The sequence below is a fragment of the Rhododendron vialii genome, chromosome 9a, assembly GCF_030253575.1.
Source record: "Rhododendron vialii isolate Sample 1 chromosome 9a, ASM3025357v1".
Classification (NCBI taxonomy): domain Eukaryota; kingdom Viridiplantae; phylum Streptophyta; class Magnoliopsida; order Ericales; family Ericaceae; genus Rhododendron; species Rhododendron vialii.
In genome coordinates this window covers 24,688,712-24,707,233 of record NC_080565.1, presented here as the reverse complement: position 1 = coordinate 24,707,233, position 18,522 = coordinate 24,688,712, and the positions used below count along the sequence as shown (strand labels likewise).

General features: G+C 38.1%; 1 protein-coding gene across 2 annotated transcripts; it reads right to left on the bottom strand.

Moving 5' to 3' along the window:
- Nucleotides 1-5,631: 5,631 nt before the first annotated feature.
- On the bottom strand, nt 5,632-10,758 carry LOC131301775 (E3 ubiquitin protein ligase RIE1-like). 2 transcript variants are annotated; one of them, XM_058328189.1, is made up of 5 exons: nt 10,176-10,758; nt 9,142-9,270; nt 8,881-9,013; nt 8,624-8,782; nt 5,632-6,148 (listed from the first exon to the last, which is right to left on the bottom strand). In XM_058328189.1, the coding sequence occupies exons 1-5, from the start codon at nt 10,670-10,672 to the stop codon at nt 5,990-5,992; spliced, it is 1,077 nt and encodes a 358-aa protein (XP_058184172.1). In that variant the 5' UTR covers nt 10,673-10,758; the 3' UTR covers nt 5,632-5,989. The 2 variants fall into 2 exon arrangements, with proteins under 2 accessions (XP_058184172.1, XP_058184173.1); XM_058328190.1 differs by having other exon boundaries at nt 9,142-9,261.
- Between the last annotated feature and the right edge of the window lie 7,764 nt (nt 10,759-18,522).

Below are 18,522 nucleotides of genomic sequence, written 5' to 3'. Positions count from 1 at the left end.
CATGAAATAAGGACAAAATGACTATATGCTTAAACCATTTTTACCAAACAAATTGATCACCTTTTGCCAATTGCTTTGTTTACCTACCACCAATTATGACATTTATGGTACTAGGTTTCTCCATACCAACTTAAACCCTGCAAACTTATTCACTCTATCTCCCTGCAAACTTATCCACTCTAACTCCTCTAACTCCCATTCATCTCTCTTCTTGTCCAAGAAAAAATGAAAATTTAAGAAGAACCTCCATAAGAAGTTGAAGAAGCTCACCAAGTAAGTTTTTTTGAAGAACAAACTGAATGTAGTTGTGATGATTACCTCATACGAACTTACCAAAAGATCATAAGTTGAAGAATATTATCGAATAAGTGTTTTACAATAATCTAAAGCTTCCCAGGTTTTTATGTTTTTTATGGTTATACTTACCATTGCCTATTGCGTTTTATACCTCTTTTTATGGTATTTTTATCACGGATGAAATCGTATTTAGGAAGTATTAAGAGAATAAGTTCTTTGTATTCGTGGTAAGCCTCTTACTATCTAGTTAGTTGATAAACTATTATTTATTTGTCCATTCACTAATTTTCAAAGTTGAACTGTCAACAAATCCCGATAGTGTGCAAGCCCAATTCCAAGGCAGCAACATTGGAGGATGGGAAGATGATTTCAGACAAGGATTGTGAAGGATAAATGTAACCTTTTGTTTGTATTAAGTCAGTGAGTAGAGGGATAAGAAGTTTATTGTAATCTTTTAATTTAGTAAAACTAAGGCAATGATCTGAATAAGAACTTATCTATAGTCGTGGAAAGGCAGTGAGTAGTATTATTGAAATGGTAAGTAATGCTATGGAAATGAGAAATATGTCCAGATTTCTGTAAGTTCGATTAATGCGGTTATTGAAATGGTAAGAATCCCCATATTTTAGTAAGCACACCCTGTTTATATGGTAAGTAATTATATGGAAATGAGATGTATGCCCAGATTTTTGCAAGTTCGGTTATTGAAATGGTAAGAATCCCCATATTTTAGTAAGCACACCCTGTTTATATGGTAAGTAATGCTATAGAAATGAGATGTATGCCCAGATTTCTGTAAGTACGTTTATTGAAATGATAAGAATACCCAGATGTTAGTAAGTATACCCTATTTATATGGTAAGTATTGCTATAGAAATGAGAAGTATGCCCGGATTTCTGTAAGTATGGGTGTCCCCAGATTTTCTGTAAGTACGGTTATTGAAATGGTAAGAATCCCCAGATTTTAGTAAGCATACCCTGTTTATATGGTAAGTATTGCTATAGAAATAAGAAGTATGCCCGAATTTCTGTAAGTATGGGTGTGCCCAGATTTCTGTACATATGGGTATTGAAATGGTACAACTTGTTCATGGCACACGAAACAACACCAAAAAGATACTAACCAAGATCACCATTTACCAAACACCAAGAGCCACAAAGTTTACAAAAATGCAGCATTTGCCATATCAAATTTACAACAAAAGCAACCAAGGCACCTCACATTCATCAAGTTTACAACATGGTAGAATTTTGCCATATCATCAAGTTCACAAAAAGACAGCATTTGCCATATCATTGTTTGTCTCCATAACTGAATTTTAACTACATTTGTCATAAAAAAGAACTCCAATTGCTATCAAGTTATCCTTCTAGTGTTGCGATATTTTTGTTGAGCCTTTCGAATGACTTCATTCCTGATTATGTTCTCCCCACAAAGGATCAAGTCCAAAATCAAGTTGTTCCTACCCTCTTCAGAAGTGAATTTCAACTACATTTAATAAAATAACCAAAAATTAAAAATAATGAGTGGCCTAAACGAATTGTAACCATAAGATGAATAAAAAGACTAATTTCATACCTTAGCGGCTTCTTCCTCATTAAATTGCTTCAAATCAAAGTACTTGGTAGTGTACACGCCACAATCATCGCTACCTGGTTCTTGAATTGGAAGCCATTTCAGTCTTTTAATTGGTAGCTCATAGGCTTTCACAAAAATAAGTGTTTCACAATAATCTAACCATGCTTTAATTTTCATGTTTTTATAATTTTTTAAGGTTACGCTTACCATTGTTTATGACAATACATACCACTTTATATGGTAGTACTTATTAGTTATTATGGATTGAAACAATATGATACTAATGAGTGTGGATCCTCTCATGCAACCCTCATATGATGCAAAACTGGATCCACCACGATTGCACATAATGATCTGAACTATTTATTTGTAGTTCTTAATGTTTATTTTTCTCAAGGCAAAAGTCCCTCTGCAGTAGAACAATTTATAGTCACCTCCAACTCTATCCATACTAAATTTATATCCCCCAATCACATAATCTTCTCTTCTACCATCTTATCCTCTATCCATCCTTATTTAATAGTATTACCAAATGCTTAAAAAAGTTCATTGAAGATAAAAATAATAAAAACAAACAATTTTTTTAAGGTTGACTCATGTTTTTATTCTTTTATTTATTATTCTCATTGAGATGAACGAATTATTCTTAAAATTTAACAATTTTTTTTGGATAAATAAGAATAATCCACTATGTAGGCAGACAAATGATTAATTCAAAAAAATTTAATGTAAATTTATCAAACCATTCTTAAAACCAACGGGAAAAAAATACCAAAATAAAAAATACCAAAAATTCATGTAAATGATCATTGACCCAAGAGAACAAGAGTGTGCACCACGTGACTACATTTACAATTAGAAAAAATATATAAGAAAATAAAAGAAAAAGAGCCCAGCAAAACTGTAAGTGCCAATGTATAGTTTGTTAGGTAGCCCAATGCTAACATGAATGGTTGGTTGGAAGTAACAAGAGTCAGGAGCACTGAATAATTTGTCCCAAGAGAAAGGGAAAAGTGTTACCGGGTGGTAACCTGTTGGGCTTTTAGGAATTCAAGGGTGGAGATCTATTGTTCTTCAATCCAATAGTGAAGAAAGTGCGAGTACAATTTGGGAGTATGGTGCTCCCAAACCACTTGGGAGCACCACAGCCGGAGCCATCACAAAGAAGAGGACAAATGGGTCTGACAAGAGAGAGAGAGAGAGAAGAGGACAAATGGGTCAGAGTCGTCAGAGAGTGGACTTGTGTGCATCTTGGTCCAAAACAACACCGTTTTGTTGGGCTGCAAGTTGCAATTCTTTTAAACACTGTAGGGACTCGGAGTCCGGTTTTTTTGTTGTTGGATTTTATAGTTCCAACTTCCAAGACAAGAGTAGTACTTAATCGAAAAAAGAAACTTCCAAGAGTAGTGGCGGGCAAATTAGGCAACTATTTGGGATGCTGGGAGCGTGCTGCACAGCTACGTGTTGTGCAGCGTGCTGCGCGGCTGCCGGTGCCACCTTGCCGGCATCGGCCCGATGATCGAAGACGTCCACTGCGTAGAGCTCGTCGAGTACTACAAGTGTCCCAAAAATCAACCCGATCAAATATCGTTAAATACCTCATCGGAACACATATAATTCGAAAAGAATGGATTCAGTAGTTTTGATCCAATGTTTCGTATCCATTAGGATTCATTTTTTTCCAAGTTATATGTATTCCGATGAAGTATTTAACGATATTTGATCAGGTTAATTTTTGGTATACTTATAATACTCGATAAACTCTACGCAGTGGACGTCTCCGATCGTCGGACCAATGCCGACAAGGCGGCACGGTCAGCCGCGCAGCATGCTGTGCAGCACGCTCCTAGCATCCAAATATTTGAAGCCCGGACAGGCTGAACCGATTGAAGAGCCGGTAATTTGGTCCAAGTCAATCCAAGTCCAACAATGATATCGGCTGATTAGCAGGTGAAAGAATTGTCATGTTAGCTTAGATCATAAGTTCACCTCTCCCTTGATGGAGGCACTGGTTCGAGCCCTACGAGAGGTGTAGGTAGAGTTCAAGATTATGAACAGTCTCTGAATCTCATGTAAACTAACATGAAACTTACTAACTCCCCCGATTCCGCTGATATATAAAATGTGACAGAAAAAGAAAAAGAAAAGATTACCAGGTGAAATCACATGCGGGCAAAGAGTAATTTTTAATAATCTTAGGCATCATCACATGATGTCCAGGCCGACCAGGTCCTTTGTCAACCACAAATTGCTTGCGCGCGAAGGCTGCTAGTTCAGGGGTACAAGATAGTACTAAAGGTTCTCGGAATTATAAGTAGTGGAATTCATACACTTTGTCTTGAGTCTCACCACAATGTGTATTAGACTAAGGGGCCAGGACACCACATGCCGGTGCTCTAAGGACATTCAATAATTGTTCGTGAGTGAATAGCCGAATACCCACTAGCCCAACTATGGGTACATAGTTTTGGTGTACACCAAATTGCGTAGAATCCATTTTGAGGATCTACACTAATGATCGGAGTCGTTTTATTTGTTTAAAATATTATTTTTAATGGTCTCTACATACAATCAACTAATTCGGATATCGTCAAGGGTTTGTTCAATTCATTCAATTTTTGTTCCTGCGAATTCAGGGATTAACATTGATCAAGCCCTTGTTGATATTCGAACGAACTAATTTTTTTCTGGACTTTTAAAATCATGTTTTAAACAAATTGAACGACTCTGATCATTTATGTAGGACCCAGAGATGGATTTCACACAATCTGGTGCCCACGGTTATTTTGTCTTTATTTATATGCGTAAACAGTGCTCTTGAAAATGAAAACAAATATTGACTATCGTGCTTGAAATTTCTTAACTTCTAATTACGTGCAGACAACTTGTTATGTTTGACAATCAAGTGCTTGGACGATCGTCTGTAATATACTACTGTGTTTGGACGATCGTCTGTAATACAACTAATGTGTTAACCTGAAGGTACTAACCAAATGATCTTAGTCTGAGACTTAAATGTTTGCTCTACTTTAAGGTCTCAGGTTTGATTTTTCTTGTCAACAACTCTTAGGGTCACCTTACCTCCACACGTAAGGTGTGAAACGGCTGTGGAAAGAACAGTATGAATTAGTCTGAGGTGCGCGGCCTACTGTCTCCAATTACAGCTTCAACAAAAATTGAGGGACAAAACACATCCAATCGGTTTGGGTAGGGGGAAAATGTCCAGTTTAGGACTCGGTAATTTTTCGTTCATTTTTCAATGAAAACGGAAACGAACGGTCTGTTTTAGGACGTTAAAAGGGAGTAATTTGTGTTTCCTATATAGCGGATCAAAAAAGAAAAAGAATGGTCTGTTTTAACATTTCCAGTTTTCATCCTGATGCTTGGCTCGCAAACAAGTGACAAGACGGGCATTGTTGCGGAATCATCGTTCACAAATATAGACGAATAACCATTCCAACGGGAGGCCAAAACTGCATTCCTTCAGACAAAGCATTCCAGTGGACCGAACGGCCAAGCAAGTGTATCTCGTACTTCATCTTCAATAGTACTAATATTTCTGGACGCAGCCTGTTCATATCCATAGATCATGAAATGAAAATCTCTGTTTTCCAGCCAGAATAAAGATATAGATCCCTTGCTAAGAATTGCTACGAAATATAGGCCGGATGTGATACCCCGGTAGAGGTAATTAAAGGGGACTCTGCCAGTTGCCAATGCAATACTGCATATGAATCACGGAAACTATAAATCTCCCCAAATCAGATCAAATTTACTCCCCGTAAACCCGTACCTACATATAAACTACAAGAACCGCAACAATTGACTACAGTTCTGTAACAGTGTAATGTGTCTATACGTAAACCGGAATTCCTTCTTTCTACTAATCAGTTACAAAACAAGAAAGGCTGGAAATGGGCAAGTGTTCTCACGCCTATATGCATGAAGCCACTAAACAAAGACGTGTCCTGAATGTTGAAAAACAAACACCCAAAATCGAAGCAGAATCAAATGAATGCTACAACTTATTTCTGACAAATACATCGGGAATGATGAATTTCTTGCCTCGATTTCTCCTGTACATTCTGAGAACCTTCTTCGGTCTTCCTTTTCTCAAACTTCATGTCCCTTGAGGATGTTGTATTTGCAGAGCGGGCACGTTGCATTCATCTTAAGCCATTTCACAATGCACGTAGAGTGGAAATGATGGTTGCAGGGAAGAGCGTGGAGCTCTGCTCCATCCTCATATGGGCTGAGACATATACAGCATTCCTTGAAGAAAAAGACAAGGGACAAGTATTAATATGTCCGTACGCACTGATGTACGAATATGTGAACCTAAATCATTATCTACTCACTTTTATTTAGTCATCCTGCAAATTATTATCTACTCACTTTTATTTCACGACAATCAAATAATAGTATATTTTTAGAGGACAGAAATGCATCTTTGGAAATATGTGAACCTAAATCAATTTTCTCTCTAAACACGTGCAAACAAAATTGGAACTAGTGCAATCAACTTACGAATAATCCCGAACACCCTTTTTCCCCAGACAGACCCAATCACTCTTCATTGTTTCCTCCTCACTTTAAAATAGTATTGGTTATCTTTTTATTATTGTAGCTGCAGCAATTTACATAGGCAATAAAACAAGACGATGAGGACATCCAAGGGAACTCAGGGAACATGATCCCGACTCCAGAGAATCTACTGATGCACCTCAAGTAAAACCAAGCCTTTCTCTACATAGATACTATCGTATTCTTACAAAAGCAAACAAGTAAACGACTTGTAACCATGGAGAGAAGCGGAAAAGATGAAAAGTCATGTAAAAGCAAGTGTAAATGCATTGCTCAATGTACAGCTTGATAATTACGTTGTTTCAGCTAATAATTACTTAGAACCGAACGAAAGAAAAGGAAAGAGCATCCCAGTCTTGAAGGTTTAATCACATGTGTCTGTCAAATATTGCTCAGCACTTTGTCTGAAATTGATATCAAAGCAGATTCATACAGACCAATCCCTGATCAGACTAATTTGCACAAGAGAAGCTTAAGCAAGCAAAAGAGAAGATTAGGCACGCATTTCTATCAAGATAGCACTCTATTATATACTACCCCCATTATTCCTTTTCATATCATGCACCACGCTCTATCCAGAATATTTATACATAATAAACTCACACATGAGAAGGCCACAAGAAAAACCCTACCATCTCCCAACAGACAGCAAGAGAAATAAGTATTTGTGCTCCTGATAGCTCAAAATTTGGGAAAACACCCAAAGTATGCACATACAAAAGCTAATGGTCTGAATATGGAAGCAAGTAAAAGGAAATAAAAAATTCTATATAGTAAAATCTGGGGAAATAATCAAAGTAATCCTAGTGTTTGACCCATGTAACAAATTAGACATGCATTCTCAATTCATTTAACAACAAACCTAATACCTTTTACAGTGGTACCATTCTAAGTCATTTCTAACCATCCATCCATCCATTCTAAGTACCAATTTTCTCTTACCCACCCACCCTACTCTTCCTCACTCTCGTTCAAAACCAACCATCCCTCCTCTTCCCCCTTCACCTGTGAACACCAAGACCGCCTACTTCCCTTACTCTCTACAGATTCTCCAGCTCCAAAACAAAAACCCGTGAGCCACCAACCCCAAACACTCACACCAAGAAAAAACTAGGAAAATATGCAAAAACTAAACCAAAACTTGAACATCAATAACAGAGGTATACACAAAATTACATATACTTCTCAAACATATTTAACAAACTGCTTTGTCATACCTTTCAAGAAATCATACAAGGAAAACACATCACTAGTCTAGAGTCTCTAAACTGTGGAGAATGTGTTGTGCGGGAAACTGAGGAAAACTTCTACACACACACAGAGAGAGAGAGAGAGAGAGAGAGAGAGAGAGAGAGAGAGAGAGAGAGAGGGAGAATTCTTAAAGTACACGGTGGATAGCTATCTTAATTCTCATGTTGCTCTTTTCACAACTCTAGGTATAAGTACTATATATAGTACAGGGCAGATAGTCACCATCTCCATTCTCCACTTTCCGATTCTTCAATTTCCAGATTCCAGATGGAATGGTTGGTAAAGGGTGTTCAGTGATTTGTAAATTAGGATAGAACATCAAGTTGAGCAAAGGGGGATAAGGCCATGAGTGCATCAAAAAAAATTTTTTGACATGTTAGCTGAGGACTAAGGAGGGTTGGAATTGTTTCTAAATTTGAAAATCAGTCTTTAATTTGAAGAACTAAAATTCCAAGGTTCAATATGTATACAAGGGTGGATCCTAAGGATATTTCATACATTTCACTTCCAATACTATAACCTTCAGCATTCGAATTGCCATTTACTTTTCCTCTTTCTTTCTTTCTTTAAGTACAAATAAAACAGTTCGACGCGCATTCAGATAGCACTTGCACTTAAAAAACTCATGGAAAGCCATTACTTTTCCTTGTTTATTTCATCATTTTATTAGTTAAAAAGCCATGTTACCTTTTCCGAAGACTAATCAGCAAAAATTACAATACAGATACATCCATGAGGTATATTATCAGCTTATACAAAAAATAAGACTGGAATCTCCAATTCCCTGTCAAACTGTGATAGCTAAAATCAAACCAAGGAACAAAAAATAGGAGCTCCCTTTAAATAGTTCAATCATGCTGAAACACAAGCACTTCTACTGGCCTCGCAACCGAGTGAAGGAATTCAACTTACCGCATCCTCAGGTAAAAGAACACGTTCATTCGCCAAGTATCCACCACTTGTTTCAACAGGAATCATTCTACCTGCTCCACCACCAGCCTTTTCCTCATTGCTAGACATTACATATCTGTACTTAGGAAGAACACGGAGATCTGTGTCTGATGCACCTTCCTGCTTGTTCATATGAGAATCAGCATTGGCAGAAAACAAGAGAAATACACAATCCAATGTAGACCATTGTTTTGGTCATGCTAATGGTTATTTGTTACCTGGCCTGCAACAGCATAAAGAATTGCAATAATGCAGGGCAAGCAGCAACAAAGAGCGATCCCAATCAAACACGCCAAAACAACACAGAAGATGGCAAAGAACACATCGAACGCGAGAAATACCACAGCCAACCTGCAAAATCCAGAATAAGATATCACTGGAGTCTTTCTGAAAGAGAGACATGTCCCAGCTAGCTGTCTACTTGGTCAGAAACAAACATAAATTAAAGGATCTTGAGATTAGATCGATTCAGCACATACCAGTACAGGCGTGGAGCACTTTGCAAAAGCATATCACCACCAGAGACTACCCAATAAAAGCCAACTATCCACCAGAGAAATGATGCCATTGTATTCGCAGACTCGCATCGCTTAGTAAAACTGAAATACCTAAAATTAGTAACAGGTCAAGGTGAATGCATCCCAATATTGACACTGAAGCAGCATATACAACACAATAATAAGGTTTCAGAATACCGTTACAGAAACTGAAAATTATTTCTTTCAGATGTACAACTTGAAAATTCATCAATATCAAGCTCCTACTAACTCTCAATGGACAGTTCCACACCTCTAGACACCGAGGCACAATTAGTTTCAAATACTGCATCTCAAGTATAGGTCAATCCTATTTCAGAAAACTGTTAAAGAAAAACTGAAAATTATTTATTTCACATGTACAACCTGAAAAACCGTCAATATCAAGCTCCAACTAACTCTCAGTGGACAGTTCCACATATCTAGACACCAAGGCACGATTAGTTTCAAATACTGCATCTCAAGTAAGCATCCATAGAATTTACTTGTCCCACTACGTAGATAACGGATATTTTCCCCAATGTGCATAAATAATGGTTCTTCAAGAAAAACAGAAACCATTGGTACAAATGAATCCTGTATAACATGCAATTTAACCAAACAAGTGCAATTATTGTACTCTCAAACTTCTCAATCTAGTGCCTCACAAGCTTAGTCACATAATCCTTAAAAATGCTCTATGCTCCCTCTCTCAATCCTCGCACTGCGCTTGCACTCTCAATCCTCGCTCTCGCGGATTTTAGTTATCTGAGATGTGATTTGAAGACGCTTTCAGGCTCACGCACGCGCATTATGTGACTTAGCTCACGATTGCAATTCGTACGATTCAAACTTAATTTTTCATGGCATGTCAATATGGAACACCAAGCTAAAAGCACACCAGCACTAGAAACCAAATAGAACAGTTCACAACAAAAACAAGTTTCAAATTCACAAGTCAAAAAAAAAACCCCGAACAAATTAGGGTTTCGACTCACCTCGAACGAGTACCAATCCCCATCGCCCCCACCGCCTCGTCGCCTTCGCTTTCGTTCCCGTCTGACCGCAAATCGGACTGCGCGCCCGTCGCCGCCTCCTCGTCCCGCAAACTGCTCACGTTCCTCCTCCTATACTCCAACCACACCAGAACCACATGCACCAGGCACTGCAGTGCGTACCCGCAGATCCAAACCCTAATGGGCACGTCCGGTCGCTCGCGCGTCGTACAAGCCATCATCACCACCGTCACCACCACGAAGGCCAGGTTCCACATCATGTCGAGCGCCACGACCGGCTTTGAGTACCCCCAGTCGGCGCGGCGCTCCTCCAGCTGGCGCGCCGCGGTCTCCCGCACAAGCATCGACGGGCCGCGCCTGCCTGAGGCGCGGCCAAGGAGCATCGCCAGCGTCGTCGTCGGCCGCGACTCCTGGCGCGGTCGAAGGAGCGGCGCCGTCGCCTCCGGTTCGGTCACCGCCGTCGAAGACGTCTCCGCCATCGGGAACGAGGAAAATTGAACTGCAGAGAGGAAGTCACAGTTTTAGAGCGATAATAAGGTGGGCTCTCGGACCACTCTGGCTGGGTTGACGGGTAGATGGACAGATGACATTTGCAAAAAACAGTTTTAAAATTCAGGCTCTGTTTGGAACCCATGTAAAAGGAAATGAAAATTAAAAAATAAATTTTCCCTTCCATTTGGTTGGAAGAAAAAGAATAAAGAAAATAAGAATTTCAAATGTTGTGAATAATAAATTTTTCCTCTCATTTTCCTTCTCTTTTATTTTCTTTTCCTTTCTATGGGTTCCAAATAGAACTTAAGTATTAATTAAGTAGTACTCCACTAAACTAAACATGAATTATGATAAATGGTAAAGGAAAATGATTTTGCATACACTTGCAGAGGAGTAGGAGAGTGGCAAAATCAACCGTTATGGTAAATTGATAGAAATAAATACTATACACCTCCGGTGGAAACCCCCGTTTTTCCACCACCGCTCATCGTGGGTCTCATCGAGGATTTATTGTTGTAATCTGAACTATTCATATTGTAAAACCCGCATTTGTTATGCAAAAAATAAACTTAATCAAAGATCAATAGATATATCAAAATTTAAACTTGAAATTATAAAATGAACGATTTGATACGGGTGGATGGACAAATAACATTTGAGAAAACGGTTTTAAAATTATTATTATTAGTAGTAGTAACTAACATGAATTCAGATAAATGGTAAATTGTTAAAGAATAAATACTATCCACGCCGGTAGAAACCCTCACTTTTCCACCACCACTCATTATGGGTCTTACTGAGGGTTTATTGTTATAATCTGGAGTATTCATATTGTAGGACCCGCATAATAATATTGTTTTGCAAAAAGTCAACTTAATCAGACATCGGTAGATATATCAAAATTTAAATTTTGATTTATAAAATGGACGGTTTGATATTGTCAATAATTATAAAGATAAATTGTCCATTTTAAAAAAACAAAATTGAATTTTTAGATTAAATCATTTCAAGAATGCAAATTTAACTACTTAAAATTATATTCAGATTACAGTTAAACATTGGACTATACAATTGTTAGTTTTGTAAAATGATTTGGTGTAATTTTACTGATGACTAACAGCTCAAGTGTAGAGCAAAGATTAATTGAAAATGTGAGCGAAAAATACTGAGGCCATTGCTTTAATTTTTACTTTTTGTGAGATGCGTGTTGATGTGGTACACAGTGCTGACTCAAAGATATTTGGGTCCGATGTGAAAGTCTTAATATGGGACCATCTATTGGGGGTTACGAATCTTTGCAATGCAATAACTTGAGGAAGAGTCAAGGGGTGGAGATTCAAACTCAACTCCTCAAGCATCCAAATAACCTAAACTGCCACACCACCAAGAAAATGTTGTAATTGGAACTCCTCATTATTTAAAACTATAAACTGTATATTTGGGGGCCCTCTTCGAACCAAAAGATTAGGGGTCGGAAGCGACAACTTTCCCTCTAAGCTGGCTGTGGTGGCACAACATTAGCGGGTGTGCAACGATGAGTGAATGGGTGGAGATGGATGGAATGGAATGTGTTTGTAACCTACCTACAATTCAACGGGGACATGGTGGGAACTACGAAACATTTGAACGGCTGAAATGGAAAAGAGATCCCACGACGATTCTTTCCCGCTGGAGTTAAAAGGTCCTCTCTTTTTTTATTGGAAAAAAAAAAAAAAAGAAGCTAAAAAGGTCTCTGTTTAATGGGAAGACAGATTTCCAGTGATTTTTTTAAAAAGAAAAATTTGGAAGAAAATGAAAATGGTTAACTGAGAGGGGAAAAAGTTAAAGAAAACTACCTCTTGCATCCTTGGATGAAGCATTGTTTTTTAAAAAGAATTAGAAAATTGATTTTTGCGTTCTCCTTTTCCTCTTTGAACTTCTACCTTTTACTAGTTGCCCTCTTTCTCTTTATTTTTTTGTGTTAGCTCATGTGAATTTACTGCATTACTCTTTCAAGCGTAAAAAATAAATCAATAAAACATACATGAATAACGACAAAAAAAGGAGTACAAATGATGAAAAATAGAGTGTTATCACTAAAATTTTATTTTTTTTGTTTTTATGGTTTGAACTTATTCAGCTAAGGAAAATAAGTGAAGTTGTGAGAACCCCAAATCCCACATCGAATAGGTGTAGAATTGTCGAGTTGTATATATGAAAAATGCCCACCAACTACTAATAATTTGAAGTTAATCTTTTGAGCCATGTTTTTAGGCTAAAGGTTAGTAGGTCAGCTAACGTGGATCATTATATAAGTACTTTTTGAATTAACGGTGATGTATTTATGAGAGAATGACCTACCTCGTAAAACAAAATAAGTATATAAAAAATAAGACACTTATCGAAACGGGGCAAAGTTTTTTTTTGTCAGAAGCGAGAAGATTGTATTGATAAACACCCAACGGCACTTACAAAATGGAGATCATTACAAAGAACTTGGACAAAGCCAAACTAATCATTTAATAAATACAAAACGAGTAAATTACAAGGCAATCGATGTCTTTTATCCGAACTCAGGCATGACCTGAAGCAACAGCGACACTTTTAAACTGCCTAACACCTAATTAGGAGTCACAAACGAGAAAAAGTGCAAAGTTAACAACAAAAGACACCAAATACCCAGTGCATTCCAACCAAGGATGAACACACCAATGAACTCCCAAGAACTACAAATCTGCCAAGCCGCCAAAATTTGCTCCACCAAAGACATCGTGTAGGAATAGAACACTGAAGCACAGATATCGTTATGAAGCAATCTCGGTTGAGAGAATCCGATCTGTAGACAAAATTCGTCCAAAGACGAAACTAACAACTCTCGTAAACGAGAGACAAAACTCTCACAGATCAGACGACAAATCGTTGATCTGGAGAGACGGAAGAAAAAAATGTGAAAACAAAAAAATGGAGTCAAAATAATACCATGGCCTTCCTCTCCCATAGCCGCACCCGCACAGGGTATGGAACCCGCAGGGGAGAGGAGAAGTTGTGGTGGCTAAAATTGAGAGGGAGGGAGAGAGAGAGAGATAGGGTTGCAGGGTTCAATTGGTGACTTAAAATTTTAAGATCAAAACAATAGAGTTACAATAAAGTGTAATGTATCTATCAAAATTTTCCTACACGCAGCATATAAAAAAAAAGAGTCACGATTATTGTTACTACTAGTAGTATTAATTTGCCATTAGGTAATGGGCGACCACTTTTATTTTACTATATTCTTTCCGTCATGTAATTAGGCAATCACTTTCGCTATCTTTCGTCAGACAACACCACTATTCTATATTCTACTACTCACTACGTCCTAATTTTAGGGTTATCACAAAATGTTTGCTCTCTCTCAAAAGTAAGTCACAAAGACTTGGCAAACTACCAAATTTATCCTTTTCACTCTTTTTTTTTTTTCACTTTTTGAATTGAATAAGTATTTATTTTCAGTTTTGAAGGGTAACTAGGTAAGTTTGAAAATATGTACACTTTCTCAAAGGCTTTGACCCATTAAACTGGAGAATTTTTCGTAGCGAGCAAATAAATTGGGACTGAGGGATTATTAAATAGGTGAACACATTTTTATGGGTGCAGCTTCAAGATTTTTCCTGACAAAATATCCGACATGTTAAAACATGAAAAAATCTATGCAAAAATAAAGGGGAACTTAAATAGAGATCCTGTCCTATATAGATACTTAAGTTCTCATCCTAGTAGGTTTGAGAACTTATCTTTTCATCCTCAAATTCAAATAATCCTAAATTACCCTTTCTCTCTCTTAAATTCCAAATATTTCTCTCTCTCTTTGTCTTTTTTCTAATTATCCCAATTCTCTCTCTAACATTTCGAACCTTTCTCTCACCTAATTTTTTAAAATTCTTTCTTTCCTAATCCTCTCTCTCACATTTTCATTCTCCTAAAATTTCAAAACAAAATACAAAATTAGAAAATATCAAACTACAAAAAAAAATCATGATAACTTTCGTACAAATAAACCTAGAGCATCCCAAACATGATAAATAGGTTACATAATGATAGAATTAGGTTACAAATACAATAATCTACCATTAATTATAATGACATATTTTGGAAAAAATTAATTACACCACATTTTCATACTTACCATGTACTATCATGAAAAACCAATCTACCATGAAACTCGAACAAATCAAAGGGAATAAAATAAAATAAAAATTCTTGAAGTTCTATCGTTGAAACTCAGAAATCATGATAACTTTCAAACAAACCCAAACAATCACAAATTTCTAAAACCAACGTTACTCTTATTTGCATAACACTAATGAATATGATGAATTTGAAAACACTAGTGACAAACATGATAACATTAAAGATACAAATTGATTACCCAAAAAGGGGGAGAGGTCTAGTCGGTGGTGGTGGGAGTCACTGTGAACACGACAAACACAAAACCCCACACCAATCCCCTCTCCCTTTCGATCCTTAAAATGCTCGATGAAAAATTTCTCAACTTCAACTACTATCCAAAGGCCACCCTCGCATCAGTGGCAAATGCTTCGCTGCAACTTAACCTCTTAAAAAGGTTCACACCCCAAGCGTAGGGTTAGGTTGTTGAAAGCATAATAACCGGTAAGACCGGAATCGTTCCCACAGAGAAATCTTCTTTAGCAAATTTGGATTAGATGTTGCGTACAGAGTTATGGCGTTCAAGCGGCCAACTTCGGTATTTGATTTGAATAACGAAATTTAAATTTGGAATTTAACTAGATTAGAGTTGGTTAAGTCAAAGGGATTGATTTACCCACGACTTAGCCGTCAAACGGTTTCTTCATCTAACTCAAGAGTGAACCGAAACCGTCCGGATTCCACTAGAAGAATTAAAAGCTGAAGACTGCTAATAACTTCATTCAAAGCTCTAATTCAAATCGAACTCATTTAACGCAAGTGAGAGACGAAAAAGGATCGTTCGCACGCGTAGGATTATCAAGATCGTAGCACAAGGCGATAAACTTCATTGATCAAAGAAGCCACCAACCCCATGATCAAAACTAGACATCATGGGTTTAATTCATTCAAAACCTTGAAATTAAGCTAAAGTTTAAGAGAAACCATTTGAACCACTAAATCATAGAGTGAACCTCACCCCATGACCAAACCTATATACTACTCACTCATAGCAAAAAGACTAGAAAAAGAGTTAAACATAGAAAACATGATTCACCGATGAAAACGAAAATAAACTAGATTTTATAGAAGATCCAAACCATAGCTACAACATTAATACTTGAGAATTAAACATACAACCAATACCTTGAAGTGTTCTTGAAGGAAATGACAAGAAAAGCTTGAACAAAGCTATGGAGAAGCCTAGGGCAAAAACTAGAAAACTTAGGCCTAAAAACTAACTAATGGCCATCCTTTCCATAAATGGCATACAAGCCTTTTTATAGGGCTTATAAAATCAGCCTTATAATGGACAAAAAGGCCCCCAAAATATCCCAAAAACATACTAGAAGTAGAAACTTTCCTATGGAAGGTTGAAATATTCAGCAAAAAAGGTGCTTGTCGAAGGGCATTGGTACCGGCACCTCAAAAATGAGGTATTGGTACCAATCCAACTGTCTTCCATTTTAGCACCAAGGTACCGGTACCATGTTTTTGAGGTACCGGTACCAACTGGACAGATTTTTTGGGAAACTTCACGGGCTCGCTCCGGACACTCCCGGACTCGGATTTGGGTGTTCTTTGGACCGTTGGAAAGCTCGACGAGTCTACTTTCTAACCCAAGTGGTTTGGATCAAAAGTACTTTGTACATCAAAAGATATGACAATTCTACCCTCAGTTGGTCGGAAGATGAGTTGCTTTGGTAAAATCCTCATTTCTCCTTCAATTCCCTTGACCCTTGGGCGATCCGACCAACCTCCAAACCATCTCTTCATGACTTTTCGGGCACCACAACGGGGTGGCACGTGGCCTTGAGCACTTGGTTGCATCCAGAGCATTCCTTGGCGTTCATAACCGCCTTATTAACACGTTTTACCTACACAAAAACGTACTTTACATGCAATATCGCATAAAAACGACAATATATATGTACAAACACAACATACTAGAGGACTTAAGCACCAAGAATATGCATTATTGGGTGCTTATCAGCAAATACAAAAACCAACACAAGCACAACCACTTTTGATCCTCCTAAAACGACCTCATGAAGAATCCTATTTATCGCTTACGCAGGCGAAGATGGTGACGGCCATGGCAGCAGCGGCCATGGCTGTCGGTACAAACTTTTCAATCTATTCCTTTCGATCTAAACAATGTTCTGCCAACGACATCGTCGTTCGCCACGCCGGTGTCCTATCGCCTCCCATGTTTTTGGTCTCTATTGATGGGGAGAGGGAAGAGAGTGTGCGTGGGAAGGATATGGCCAGCAAGGAAGAGATTTTTCATTGAGATTTTCCAGCGAGGCGATGTGCTGCAATTTCAATTCCAGAGAGAGTTTTACGAGAAAGAGAGTTTTATGGGAAATAGGAATGAATGGAAAAATAGGAACTAATTCAATTAGGATTGTTCAATTGTGATTGCCCAATCCCACTAATTGTGGGAACATAGAAATTTTTCAGTGCCGAGTGGGTATATCCCACATTGTATCCACTCAGCGCATTCGAGCCGTCCGATGCACTTTTGGACGGTTCGGATTGAAATTTAAAACCCTCTCTCTTTTCTCATCCAAACACTTTCTCTCCTTTTTCTCTCTCCAAATTCGAGCCGTCCAAAAATGCAATGGACCGTTTGGATGCGCTGAGCGAGCATCACGTTGTACCTACTCAGAGCTGAAAAATTCTTCATGGGAACATAATGGGGTATAAATATCTATAAATAAATAGCTATATACATATATGTATATATTTAGGGGTATAATGGGCCAAGAATGCATTTTGAGAATGTAAACATAAGTATTCAGAGAAACTTTTATGTATACCGGGGATACCAACACCCTTGGTATCCCCTTTGGTCCGTTTTGCATTTTTTTTGCCATTTTCCGATCACATTTGGATGATCGGTTCCGTTCATTTTGTAGAGTTCGGCGAGAAGCTTAAGCACACCAAAAATCGTGTTCATCGAGCTTTAGTAGGTACATGATCGATACACGTGAAAATTGAAGAAAACCAAAACTAGGTCCAAAAACACATTGAATCGGAACCTAATTTTGGTTTTTTTGCGACTTTACGTGTACCGATCATGTATTAAATAAAGTCCGATAAATGCGATTTTTGGTATAAATAAGGTTTTCACTGAACTCTACGAAATGAACAGAACCGATCATCAAAATGTGATCGAAAAATGACCAAAAAATGAGAAACGTATCGAAAGGGATACCAAGGGTGTTGGTATCCTTGGTATACATAAAAGTTTCTCAAGTATTCAAACCTATATGGGATGGGGAGGGGAGGGGAGGGGAGGCGCCTCCCTCCTTCTTCCCCCTGGACCTATTTTGTTTCCTTCTTGGTTTTCCTTTACCCTAGCTGCGCTTTGCCTTCTCCGGCCATCCTCTTTCTCTCTCGCGTTTGCTTCGCTTCACTCCCGATCTACCGTTCGCCGATGGTTTCCTTTTCGAGGGTAACCGATTGGCGGCAGTGGGTGGCAATGATGCGGGATCCCCCTCCAACTTCAGTTCTTGGGCCTCACTTCGGTACGCCTAACGGCTTGGCAAGGTTTCGTATCCTTGGCAATCTTCTTCTCTAGCTATCTTTCTTTCTTTCCGAGGTCCACCCTTTGCCCTGTTTTGTTTGGTAGTCAGGAGCGAGCGTGCATTGTTGATTCGGCTTTGGT